The 13,863-nt window shown below is 45.0% G+C and overlaps 1 protein-coding gene across 3 annotated transcripts in view; it reads right to left on the reverse strand.

Moving 5' to 3' along the window:
• The window catches only part of PPARD (peroxisome proliferator activated receptor delta), a 404,486-nt gene that overhangs the window by 323,390 nt on the left and 67,233 nt on the right, over positions 1-13,863 (reverse strand). Inside the window, exon 1 of one of the 3 annotated variants that reach the window (XM_073670642.1) lies at positions 8,523-8,622. The exons of the other annotated variants lie outside the window; for them this stretch is intronic. Within the exon in view, the coding sequence (XP_073526743.1) occupies positions 8,523-8,613 (91 nt within the window). The 5' untranslated portion in view covers positions 8,614-8,622. Of the gene's footprint in view, positions 1-8,522; positions 8,623-13,863 lie in introns of those variants that run through there. 3 annotated transcript variants of the gene reach the window in all.

Consider the following 13,863-nt stretch of genomic DNA (forward strand, 5'->3'; position numbering starts at 1 on the left):
CAACCTGATGGAGGTCAGTATAGATGGACTAATAGACCAAGTCCCACACACTGCTAGAAGCCCAAATATTTTTTCAGAGCTAGATGCAGAAAAAAATTATTTTTAATTTGCAACCTGATGGAGGTCAGTATAGATGGACTAATAGACCAAGTCCCACACACTGCTAGAAACCCAAATATTTTTTCAGAGCTAGATGCAGAAAAAAAATATTTTTAATTTGCAACCTGATGGAGGTCAGTATAGATGGACTAATAGACCAAGTCCCACACACTGCTAGAAGCCCAAATATTTTTTCAGAGCTAGATGCAGAAAAAAATTATTTTTAATTTGCAACCTGATGGAGGTCAGTATAGATGGACTAATAGACCAAGTCCCACACACCGCTAGAAGCCCAAATATTTTTTCAGAGCTAGATGCAGAAAATTTTTTTATTCAATTTGCAACCTGATGGAGGTCAGTATAGATGGACTAATAGACCAAGTCCCACACACTGCTAGAAGCCCAAATATTTTTTCAGAGCTAGATGCAGAAAAAAATTATTTTTAATTTGCAACCTGATGGAGGTCAGTATAGATGGACTAATAGACCAAGTCCCACACACTGCTAGAAACCCAAATATTTTTTCAGAGCTAGATGCAGAAAAAAATTATTTTTAATTTGCAACCTGATGGAGGTCAGTATAGATGGACTAATAGACCAAGTCCCACACACTGCTAGAAGCCCAAATATTTTTTCAGAGCTAGATGCAGAAAAAAATTATTTTTAATTTGCAACCTGATGGAGGTCAGTATAGATGGACTAATAGACCAAGTCCCACACACCGCTAGAAGCCCAAATATTTTTTCAGAGCTAGATGCAGAAAATTTTTTTATTCAATTTGCAACCTGATGGAGGTCAGTATAGATGGACTAATAGACCAAGTCCCACACACTGCTAGAAGCCCAAATATTTTTTCAGAGCTAGATGCAGAAAAAAATTATTTTTAATTTGCAACCTGATGGAGGTCAGTATAGATGGACTAATAGACCAAGTCCCACACACTGCTAGAAGCCCAAATATTTTTTCAGAGCTAGATGCAGAAAAAAATTATTTTTAATTTGCAACCTGATGGAGGTCAGTATAGATGGACTAATAGAACAAGTCCCACACGCTGCTAGAAGCCCAAATATTTTTTCAGAGATAAATGAAGAAAAAAATTATTTTTAATTTGCAACCTGATGGAGGTCAGTATAGATGGACTAATAGACCAAGTCCCACACACTGCTAGAAGCCCAAATATTTTTTCAGAGCTAGATGCAGAAAAAAATTATTTTTAATTTGCAACCTGATGGAGGTCAGTATAGATGGACTAATAGACCAAGTCCCACACACCGCTAGAAGCCCAAATATTTTTTCAGAGCTAGATGCAGAAAAAAATTATATTCAGTTTGCAACCTGATGGAGGTCAGTATAGATGGACTAATAGAATGATGCTATGCCCAAAAGATTTTACTTCACTAGGTGCAGTAAAAAAATTGGTATTCTATACACAGGTGGTATATCTTGCAACACAGATAGGCTACTCCACTGACTAACACACTCTGCAATAGGCCAAAAAGGATTAGCTTTGCTAGATTCAGCCAAATGCTGTGAAAAAAACTTGCACAGCACTGGCACAGACCTGCCTGGCAAAAACTGATAGGAACTGATGTAACCTAGTCCTGAAAAGGACTCCAATTACAATTAGTCTTTACTCCCACAATCTATCTATTTAAGAGCACAGACCTGCCTGATAAAAGTCGTAGGAAATGCTGTAACCTAGTCCTTAAAAGGACTGCAATCACAACTATTCCCTACTCCCAAGCTATCTGTATATTTGTGCGAAAATTGGCTTGAAATTAACAAGGTATAGCGCACACAGCAACAGCGGTGCCGTCTAACACGCAGCTGCAGCAGTGAGAAAATGGTGGCGACGGGGAAAATGGCTTGGTCTTATAGGGCAAGGACATGTGACATACACTGCCAATCACACATGCCCTTGCTTGTGTGAAAAAAAGCACTTCGCTCCGTGTGTGCGCTGCTGATAGGCTGACAGATTGCACCTCCCCACTGCAAATGCGGGAAAGAGAAAAAAAAATGGAGATCTTCATTGTTCCTGCAGAGATCCATCCCCTGCCCCTCCCCCCGCCCCGCTGTACACTCAAACTGCGTATTAACATTAATTTTCATCATTACTGAGAAAAAATCCAGTTATGATTTTGGTGCACGAACAGTTATCGAACATAACCTCGAACAGCCGAATTTTTCTCAAATTGTTCGTGTTCGCCGACCGGCTCGAACACCGCCCAAAACAGCTCGAATTTGAGATTGGCGAACAGTTCGAGTAGAACAACGCTCATCTCTAGTTGTCGGACCCCCCATCTTTGGTGACCGCAGAACTCCGCGAGGAGCAGGGAGACGCCTTCCAACTGCCATCTCTTTCGTGAGTAAAAACCCTGGAAGTTAACCCATATGGCCTCTAGACTCTTATTCTGCACTACACCGCACTATGCAGCACCAGACCTCCTAGACTACTACCTCCTCCATCCTGTCCCTCTGCCCTGAGGCCTTGCTCTGCCTGTGGGGAGTAGTAACAACGACCGCTGTGATAACACCATGCCTCAGCGGACTGCAGCAGCGCTGGTGGCCTTCACCAGGTGCCACAGGTGGCGTAGTCGAGATCAGCCACTCAACCCGGATAAGCCCGTACCATCTCTTTTTTTAGTGTGACGGCCCTGGGCACAGAGCGGGTCCGGGCCACGGCTGCACCCTATCTACATCACAGGACCGGACTACGAGTCCCCTTCTCCCAGGTTAGGGCTTACAGGAGGCGCGCGTGAGTCATACACTTGCACTGATCGCGGGCGTTTAACCCCTCCGATGCGTAAATAGTAAATAGTGTAAATAGTGACGGCGACATCGATAGGCATCGCCGAGGAAGAGAGCTTCCTCTCTGCTTCTATCGGCACAACGTGATTGTGTTCGCGTTGTGCCAATGGTCTCCATGGTGACCCGTCCCAAAAGATGTCTACAGGGTTACCCAGAGACAGTGGCCTGTAAGCTCCTGCTCAAAGCAGAAGCTGTCACGCTTCCTTGCTGCCTGCAATGCACTATTCTAATGCTCTGCAATGCAAAAGCATTGCAGAGTATTAGATCAGAGATCAGTAAAGTGGGGTATCGGTGTACTCAGGAGAAATTGCACAACAAATTTTTGAGCCCATTTTATCCTGCTATACTTATGAAAATGAAGAAAATTGGGGCTCAAACAACATTTTTGTGAGAAAAATATATATTTTTTAATTTCACAATGTGGTCCCTTGTAAGTGAGGTTCCATTGTTTAGGCACATCAGGGGCTCTCCAAATGCGACATGACACCCACAGACTATTCCAACAATATTTGTATTACAAAACATCACTCCTTCCTTTCTGAGCCTTGCCGCGTGCTCAAACAGTAGTTTTCCTCCAAATACTGGGTATTGGCATACTCAGCAGGAATTGCATAGTGCATTTTTTCCTATTACCCTTGTAAAAATAAAAAAATGGGGCTAAAAGAACATTTTTGTGGGAAAAATTAGATTTTTCTAAATTTTCACAGCTCTACATTTTAAACTTCTGTGAAGCACCTGGGAGTTTAAGGTGCTCATCACACATGTAGATAAGTTCCTTGAGGGGTTTAGTTTCCAAAATGGGGACACTTGTGTGGGGGTTTCTCACTGTTTAGGCACATCAGGGGCTCTCCAAATGCGACATTGCTAATATCCGCTAATGATTCCAGCAAATTTTGCATTCAAAAAGTCAAATGAAGCTCCTTCCCTTCCTAGCCCTGCTGTTCGCCCAAACAGTAGTTTTCCCCCACATATAGAGTATCTTGTTCAGGAGAAATTGCACAACAAATTTTGGAGTCCATTTTCTCCTGTTACCCTTGTAAAAATAAAAAAATTTGGCCTAAATTAAAATTTTTGTGAAAAGTTAAATTTTCATTTTTTCCTTCCACATTTCTGCAGTTTCTGTGAAGCACCTGAAGGGTTAATAAAGTTGCTGAATGTGGTTTTGAGCACCCTGAAGGGTGTCGTTTTTAGAATTTTGTCACTTTTGGGTATTTTTATTGTCATCTAGACCTCTCAAAGTCACTTCAAACCTCTCAGAGTCACTTCAAATGTGATGTGGTCCCAAAAAAAATGTAAATTTGTAAATTTTGTTGGAAAAATGAGAAATCACTTTTAATCCTTCTAACTTCTTAACAAAAAAAAATGTTTCAAAAACTGTGCTGATGAACTGTAGACATATGTATATGTGAAACGTTATTTATTAACTATTTTATTTGACATAACTCTGATTTAAGAGCATAAAACTTAAAAATTGCAAAAAAATTTTAATTTTTGCCAAACTTTAATTTTTTTCACAAATAAACGCAAGTCATATTGAAGAAATTTTTCCTACTATCATAAAGTACAATATGTCACAAAAAGAATCAATGGGATCTGTTCAAGTCTTCCAGAGTTATTACCACATAAAATGACAGTGGTCAGAATAGTAAAATTTGGCCTGGTCATTACAGTGCAAACAGTCTAGGGGGTAAAGGAGTTAAATACTTATCAGTGTCGCTACTCTCTAGTCCATATGACCCCAGAGTGAAATCCAAAAAAACAAATAAAAACAGAAGAAACTAGAATGAAAAATGAGAAGAAAAAACGATAGCAGTGAATAGTTACTGCCCTAAGACTAATGTATTTCATATATGGCACATGCTTCCCTTTCTCTCTATAGCATATCCTCAGAGGCTGCAGTAGAATGGAAAACATTATCCAGCAGAACTGGCCAGCAGTGTAGCTGTGAAGTAGCTCTGCATCCCCTGAGGGAAATAAAACACTTCCTAGAGTCTTTAACAGAGCCATCTCATTGGTCTGTCTTTTATTCACTGTCGATGAAGCAAAAGGGGCACAAAGTTATTAAAGAAGCACTCCCATCTACATTTTTTTATATACGGTATATACATGTACGGTAGTTTGAGTATAGTCATATAATCATCTACCTCCATGCTCCCCCGGATCCAGCACCATTCTGCTCTTCTTCTAATTGACATCATCGCTCTGCCATGAGTGACTTTTACAATGAAAGACTATGGAGTGTCAGAACAAAGCTCAACGAGCTTACATTGTAAAAGAAGACTTCCGACTCACAGATAGCGCATGAAGTGAGCCGGCTAGTCTCAATGTCACTGAGAAGCAAAGAACAGCGCTGTACACTGGAGGGAGCAGCGGTAGGTGAATATATTAACACATTCACTCTACATTACATGCATATACATGCACATGTAATATAAAAAAAAGTATAGATGGGAGTGCTTATTTCTCCACTGTAAAAAACAGAGTTTCTTGACCTGTTAATACTATTATCACTTACAAGCAGATACAGACACGCACTTTCTTCAAGAAGGTGAATGTCGACTTTTATCTGGGCTATAGAAATGTCCACTATCCAGCATGGTTGCGTAAGGGTGCAGACTTTGCAATCTCATTTAAACTGACACTTATACCTCCACCTTTTATGAGTAAGGGAACTTAAAGGGAATCTGTCAGCAGGTTTTTGCTACCTCATCTGAGAGAAGCATAATGTAGGCAAAGAAAAGCTGAATCCAACAATGTATCGCTTAGATTACTGGGTGCAGCAGTTCTGACACAATCAGAGCTTTTTTATTTAGAATGAAGCAGAGCTGAGAAAGCTAACCCCGCCCACACCAGGCTCTCCATGTACAAAGTCCATAGACAGTGAGGTACTTATCACAGGTTGAATGGGCGTTGCCGGACTAATGTAGTTCCGCAATGTTAACCCATTTCTGACGTGAAACGTATCCATACGTCCCCGTGCCCTGGTACTTATTGACCAGGCATGTATGGATACGTCTTGGCGATTTTGCGCGCACAAAGGCTGTGTGCGCGATCGCCACAGGGTGTCAGCTGATTCTGACAGCTGACACCCAGCACTAAGTGCCGCTCCTGGCACTTTAACCCGCTGAATGCTGCTTTTGGGGTCCCGATTGTTGCCATGGTGACCCGATGTCATGACGACATCCGGCGTCACCAGGCACTACTAAGTTAGTTAAATCATGCGCAATGCATGATCTAACTAAAAAAATCACTGTAAAGTGATGCTATTGCAGTGAACAATCTCTTCGAAAATCACCGTATTTGCAATACTTTTAGCCAGATGATAAAATATAACTTTTATTAGTCAACTCTTAAAAAATAGACATACAAAAGACACAACACCCAAGTGATATCACATTTATCGGGACATAATAATGTCCCTAAAAAAATCTCACATTCACCCCTGTCTAACTGCGGAGGTTGGCACCCTACTCCTACACCAGGGGCGTCCCCGCTCCTCGGCGGCTGTCCCTTCTGGCCCAGTAAGGACCTATTAGTGTGGAGGAACAGATAAAGTGCTAGTGCTGAAAACCCTAGATTTAAAAATTGAAAATACTGATAAATTCAGGGTGGTAGAGATTATATGACAGACCAAGATATAAAACTTAATAGCAAAGATGTCACCATATGCGGCATCTTTGCTATCACCAGGTGGAAAACGACGAATCACATGCACAGTTACGCCCTTTCTCCCTCTTTCTCTCTCTCTCTCTCTCTCTATATATATATATATATATATGTATACAGTGGTGGCCAAAAGTATTGGCACCCCTGCAATTCTGTCAGATAATACTCAGTTTCTTCCTGAAAATGATTGCAATCACAAATTCTTTGGCATTATTCTCTTCATTTAATTTGCTTGCAAGGAAAAAACACAAAAGAGAGTGAACCGAAAATCAAATCATTGATCATTTCACACAAAACTCCAAAAATGGGCCAGACAAAAGTATTGGCACCCTCAGCCTATTACTTGGTTGCACAACCTTTAGCCAAAATAACTGCGAACAACCGCTTCCGGTAACCATCAATGAGTTTCTTACAATGCTCTGCTGGAATTGTAGACCATTCTTCTTTTCAAACTGCTCCAGGTCCCTGATATTTGAAGGGTGCCTTCTCCAAACTGCCATTTTGAGATCTCTCCACAGGTATTCTATGGGATTCAGGTCTGGACTCATTGCTGGCCACCTTAGAAGTCTCCAGTGCTTTCTCTCAAACCATTTTATAGTGCTTTTGGAAGTTTGTTTTGGGTCATTGTCCTGCTAGAAGACCCATGACCTCTGAGGGAGACCCAGCTTTCTCACACTGGGCCCTACATTATGCTGCAAAATTTGTTGGTAGTTTTCAGACTTCATAATGCCATGCACACGGTCAAGCAGTCCAGTGCCAGAGGCAGCAAAGCAACCCCAAAACATCAGGGAACCTCCGCCATGTTTGACTGTAGGGACCGTGTTCTTTTCTTTGAATGCCTCTTTTTTTTCCTGTACACTCTATGTTGATGCTTTTTGCCAAAAAGCTCTACTTTTGTCTCATCTGACCAGAGAACATTCTTCCAAAATGTTTTAGGCTTTCTCAGGTAAGTTTTGGCAAACTCCAGCCTGGCTTTTTGATGTCTCGGGGTAAGAAGTGGGGTCTTCCTGGGTATCCTATCATACAGTCCCTTTTCATTCAGACACCGACGGATAGTACGGGTTGACACTGTTGTACCCTCGGACTGCAGGGCAGCTTGAACTTGTTTGGATGTTAGTCGAGGTTCTTTATCCACCATCCGCACAATCTTGTGTTGAAATCTCTCGTCAATTTTTCTTTTCCGTCCACATCTAGTGAGGTTAGCCACAGTGCCATGGGCTTTAAACTTCTTGATGACACTGAGCATGGAAGACAAAGGAACATTCAGGTCTTTGGAGATGGACTTGTAGCCTTGAGATTGCTCATGCTTCCTCACAATTTGGTTTCTCAAGTCCTCAGACAGTTCTTTAGTCTTCTTTCTTTTCTCCATGCTCAATGTGGTACACACAAGGACACAGGACAGAGGTTGAGTCAACTTTAATCCATGTTAACTGGCTGCAAGTGTGATTTAGTTATTGCCAACACCTGTTAGGTGCCACAGGTAAGTTACAGGTGCTGTTAATTACACGAATTAGAGAAGCATCACATGATTTTTCAAACAGTGCCAATACTTTTGTCCACCCCCTTTTTTAGGTTTGGTGTGGAATTGTATCCAATTTGGCTTTAGGACAATTCTTTTTGTGTTTTTTCATTGAAGACAAATTAAATGAAGATAATAATACCAAAGAATTTGTGATTGCAATCATTTTCAGGAAGAAACTGAGTATTATCTGACAGAATTGCAGGGGTGCCAAAACTTTGGGCCACCACTGTATATTGTAAGGTGGCTGCCGGACAGGTCGTGGACAGGAGGTATGTGTCCCCGAAGTGCCAAGCTTCGGTGATGTAGGACCCAGAGAAGCAGGCTCCAGCACACATAGTGCTGAGAGGAATTTAATGGGCCCGGATTACAGGGGCGGGTTTTACGAGCAGCTGAAAGAGCTGGGGGGGGGGGACAGCTGCTCACTTACGTTCAGTCCAGGTCTTGGAAGGCTGCTTTAAGACAGCTGCACCTGTCTCAGTCTGTCTGTGTGTGTTGTGCAAGGTGAGCAGACCTTGCATGTGCTCCTTAGACTCTGCAGGAGGGAGAGAAAAACACTTTGTTTAAACGGCTGAGGCCGTGCTGCATGGACTTGTTATTTTGAGCTTTGTTCTGTTATTCCTTTTTGTGACAGGAAAAGGCTGTTACTTTTGTTTCCTCACTGGTGTATGGACACTAAATAAACCACCAGTTTGTTTGAAACCTTGGACTGCATCACTGTGTGAACCTGTGCCTATCTCCAATGTGTCTCAGTGAGTACAAATCGCTACAATTGGTGCTAGAAGCACGGGCACAGATCCCAAGCGGCAGTGTGACTCCTACAAGAAGACGTATATGTCCTGGGTGAAGTCGGCCATAAGCCAGGAAGTGTCGCCGGACAAAATGGAGAACCTGCTTAAACATCTGTTGCAGGCACATCAGGCGCAACAAGCGCAGCACCATCAGCAGCAAGCGCAGCACCAGCAGCAGTACCTGCAGATCCAGTAGAGCCAGCAGAGCATGCAGCAGCAGCAGATAACAAATAAACTTCTGATGCAGCAGATCCAACAGCAGCAAAGACAAATGAAAATCTTGGCAGAGCAGATCCGTGGCAGGACGACCGCCACATCCTCAGATCCAGGTGATGACTCACACGTCAGGAAGATGGTAAGTTGAGGCGTTACTGACTGTCTTTGAGAGGGTGCAGAGCAGGAGACATTGCCTCCAGAGCAGTGGGCGGAGGTACTGGTGTCATATTTGACAGGCGAACCGCAGAAGGTCTATAATGGCTTGGCCTTGCAGGACGCAAAAGAGTATGCTAAGTTGAAAACTGAGATTTTGGCACGCTTGGGAGTGACTCTGACTGTCAGGGCGCAATGGGTGCACCACTGGGCCTATTGCAGCTACAAACCTCCCCGGTCCCAGATGTTCAACCTCCTACACTTGGTCCAAAAGTGGTTGCAACCTGAATCTTCCTCCCCAGCACAGATGGTGGAGAAGGTCGCTATAGACAGGTTTATACACTTTCTCCCGAAGTCTGCGAAATCCTGGGTTGCCCAGGAAGATCCCCATAATGCCGATGACTTGGTGGGGTTGGTGGAAAGATACCAGGCGGTTGAGAGTCCATTGGGAAAACAAGCGGTTGTGGTCTTTCAATACTGGGGTTCCCAAAAGGCGGCGGACACCCAAAAGAAGGGAGCTAGAGCCACACCTGGGGGGCGTCCTAGAGTTCAGGAGGGGTCTGAGTTTCTGTCCAAGGTCCCACCCCATAATATAGTGTGTTGGAGATGTCATACCCCTGGTCATATTGCCGCCTGGTGTCCCATAAACTCTGAGCCAATGGACTGCAACATGGGCCGGCGTTTCTCCTATTATGCCTACCCTGCCTGCAGCACAGTTCCTCAACATGGCGAGGGCCTTCAGGCATGCTCAGTGTCAGTAAAAGGGGTACAAGTCTCTGGACTATTTGACTCAGGAAGTTTGGTGACCCTGATAAGGGCCACACTCCCTCATTGACTGGTTCCTAGGAAGGTGGTGGGTGTCCGGTGTATCTATGTGGATGCTAAGAACTATCCTGTGGCCCAGATGGATGTAAACACGGACTGTGGCACCACATCTCATGAAGTGGCGGTCGTTAAGGACCTATTGCATCCCATAATAATTGGACGTGACGGTGCATTATTCTGGGAAATGTGGGGGAAAGTGGGGACACCTGGTTGTTCGGACGACAGCCAGATCACCCCTAAGGAAACTTACCCGCAGAACATGGTAGATGAGTTTCCCATGTGTGTGTTTGTGGGTGATGAGGATGAGGCAACATCCCCTGAGGCCAATATCCCTGACTTAACTCTGAAAGGGGCCTTTGAAAATGTTACTGTGTTAAATGGGGTGCCTCAGGAACCGGGGGCTGACACTCGGTTCCCTCATTTTGCTGTGAATGGGGATTTGCTGTACAGAGTAACCAAGCCAAGGGGTGAGGTAATAGAACAGTTGCTGGTGCCAGGGCCCTATAGACGCAGGGTGTTAGACATGGCTCATTCTCATGTGTTGGGTGGTCACCTGGGTGCAGACAAGACTCAGGAACAGATCCTCCAGAGAGTCTACTGGCCAGGTTGCTATAGAGAAATAAACAGTTATTGTCGTTCCTGCCCTACCTGCCAGATAACCTCCCCAGTGGCCCACTTCCGCAGTCCCCTAGTGCCCCTACCCGTCATCGAGGTTCCATTCGAATGCATAGCAATGGATCTAGTGGGGCCTCTGGTCAAGTCCGCCCGAAGGCATCAGTATATCCTGGTGGTATTAGATTATGCTACACGGTATCTGGAGGCCGTATCACTACAAAACTCCTCCGCCAGGTGTATAGCCCGGGAGTTAGTCCACATTTTTTCAAGAACGCGGTTGACTAAGGAGATCCTAACAGACCAAGGAACTCCATTTATGTCGAAGGTCAAGAGGGAATTGTGCAAAACATTGCAGATTGCACAACTGAGAACCTCCGTGTACCATCCTCAGACAGATGGACTGGTCAAGAAGTTTAACAAAAACTTGAAAGCGATGTTGAGGAAAGCAGTGGAAAAGGATGGCCGAGACTGGGACTGTCTGTCTCCTTATCTGTTGTTCGCCATCAGGGAAGTTCCCCAAGCTTCCACAGGTTTCTCCCCGTTTGAACTACTCTGTGAACGACACCCTCGAGGACTCCAGGATGTGGCGAAAGAGTCCTGGGAAGCTGAGACCACTCCCTATAGGAGCGTGGTAGAGCACGTTGCCCAGATGCAGGAGAGGATTTCCCATGTGATGCCCATTGTGAGGGAACACCTCCTCAAGGCACAAGAGGCACAGTCCAGGGTGTATAATAGGTTGGCCCGGGTGAGATTGTTCAACCCAGGAGATTGAGTGCTTGTGCAAGTGCCCACAGTGGAGAACAAGTTCATGGCCAAGTGGCAGGGCCCCTTTGAGGTGGTAGAGAAAGTGGGGGAAGTCAACTATAAAATCCACCAACCGGGGAAGAGGAAGCCCTACCAAATTTACCATGTTAACTTGATTAAGCCATGGCAAGATAGAGAACCCGTGGAAGCTCCCTGTTTAGTGGCTGAGGCTGAGGCCAATGTGAAAGACGTCAAGGTGGCAGAGTCACTGTCACGTGCCCAAAAGCAACAGTGCAAAGAGTTGCTACAGCAAAATAAAGACCTGTTTTCGGAGTTGCCAGGACTCACTCAGGTCATAGAGCATGAGGTTCTCACAGAGCCTCATGTTCGCGTCAATCTAAAACTATACCGGATCCCTGAGGCCCGCAGAGAGGTGATCTCAAAAGAAGTGAGGCGGATGCTTAACCTGGGAGTCATTGAAGAGTCCAAAAGTGGATGGTCCAGTCCTATAGTCTTAGTGCCGAGACCAGATGGGGAATGGCGGTTTTGCAACGACTATAGGAAGCTGAACGAGGTCTCGAAGTTCGACGCCTACCCAATGCCTACGGTAGATGAGCTTATCGAAAGGCTATGACCCACTCGGTACATCACCACTCTGGACCTCACCAAAGGATATTGTCAAATTCCCCTGTCCAAAGAAGCCAAGGAGAAGACAGCCTTCTCAACTCCAGATGGATGTTATCAGTACGTCAGGATGCCGTTTGGGTTGCAGGGAGCTCCGGCCACCTTCCTGAGAGCCATGGACCGGTTCTTAGCACCCCACAAAAAGTATGCAGCGGCCTACCTAGATTACATCGTCATATTCATCTAGGACTGGGAAAGTCATCTGGACAAAGTTCAAGCCATACTTGATGCCCTAAGGAAGGCGGGCTTTTCTATCAACTCGAAGAAATGTGCCATGGAGATGGAGGAAGCCAAGTACCTAGGGTACGTGGTTGGTAGAGGGGAAATAAAACCACAAATAAATAAGGTCGAGGCGATCTTGAACTGGCCACAGCCCCTCTTGAAGAAGCAGGTCAGGGCGTTTCTAGGCACCATGGGTTACTATCGAAGATTTGTCCCTAACTTTGCCCTGATAGCAGCCCCGCTGACGGATGTTCTGAAAGGGACGAAGTCAGCTATGGCCAAGTGGTCCCCGGAAGCAGAAGCGGCCTTCCGTGAATTGAAACTGGTCCTCTGTAAACAGTTAGTCTTGGTGGCTCCCAACTTCTCCAAGGAGATTGTGATTCAGACGAATGCATCGGATATCGGGCTGGGAGCAGTCTTGTCCCAGGAGATTAACGGAGAAGAACGCCCTAAAATATATACCTCAGTCAGAAGCTCTCCACTTGTGAGAAGCACTACTCCATTGTAAAAAAAGAATGTTTGGCCATTAAGTGGGCTTTAGACACTCTGAGGTATTACCTGTTAGGTAGAAGGTTCAGGTTAGTGTCAGACCATGCCCCACTGAGGTGGATGCGAGAAAAGAAGGGGAACAATGCCAGAGTAACTAGGTGGTTCTTGGCTCTACAAGATTTTATTTTCCGGGTAGAGCATAGGCCTGGGAAACAACATGGGAATGCTGATGCCTTGTCAAGGGTTTATTGTATGGTGATAGAAGGTGCCAAGCCCCCCCGGCTTTGGGCAGAGGGGGGGTATGTAAGGTGGCTGCCGGACAGGTCGTGGACGGGAGGTATGTGTCCCTGAAGAGCTTCGGTGATGTAGGACTCGAAGAAGCAGGCTCCAGCACACATAGTGCTGAGAGGAATTTATTGGGCCCGGATTACAGGGCTGGCTTTTACGAGCAGCTGAAAGAGCTGGGAGGGGGGGGGGACAGCTGCTCACTTACCTCCAGTCCAGGTCTTGGAAGGCTGATTTAAGACAGCTGCGCTGGTCTCAGTCTGTCTGTGTGTGTTGGGCAAGGTGAGCAGACCTTGCATGTGCTCCTTAGACTCTGCAGGAGGCAGAGAAAAGCACTTCGTTTAAACGGCTGAGGCCGTGCTGCATGGACTTGTTATTATGAGCTTTGTTCTGTTATTCCTTTTTGTGCCAGGAAAAGGCTGTTACTTTTGTTTCCTCACTGGTGTATGGACACTAAATAAACCACCAGCTTGTTTGAACCCGTGGACTGCATCACTGTGTGAAATTGTGTCTACCTCCAACGCAGCTCAGTGAATACAAATCCCTACACAAAGATGTCACCATATATGACATCTTTGCTATCACCATGTGGACAACGACAAATCACATGCACAGTTACGCCCTCTATATATACACCAAATACCAGGATGGGGGCAGCACATACCAGCATGGGAGACCATATACCAATAAAAATGCTCGCCACACGGGCGTAGAATGGGCTCAATAGCTAGTGTGTATATTGTAATG

Source organism: Phyllobates terribilis, unplaced genomic scaffold (genome assembly GCF_046119375.1).
Source record: "Phyllobates terribilis strain yellow unplaced genomic scaffold, ASM4611937v1 Scaffold_2__4_contigs__length_985480577, whole genome shotgun sequence".
Lineage (NCBI taxonomy): Eukaryota > Metazoa > Chordata > Amphibia > Anura > Dendrobatidae > Phyllobates > Phyllobates terribilis.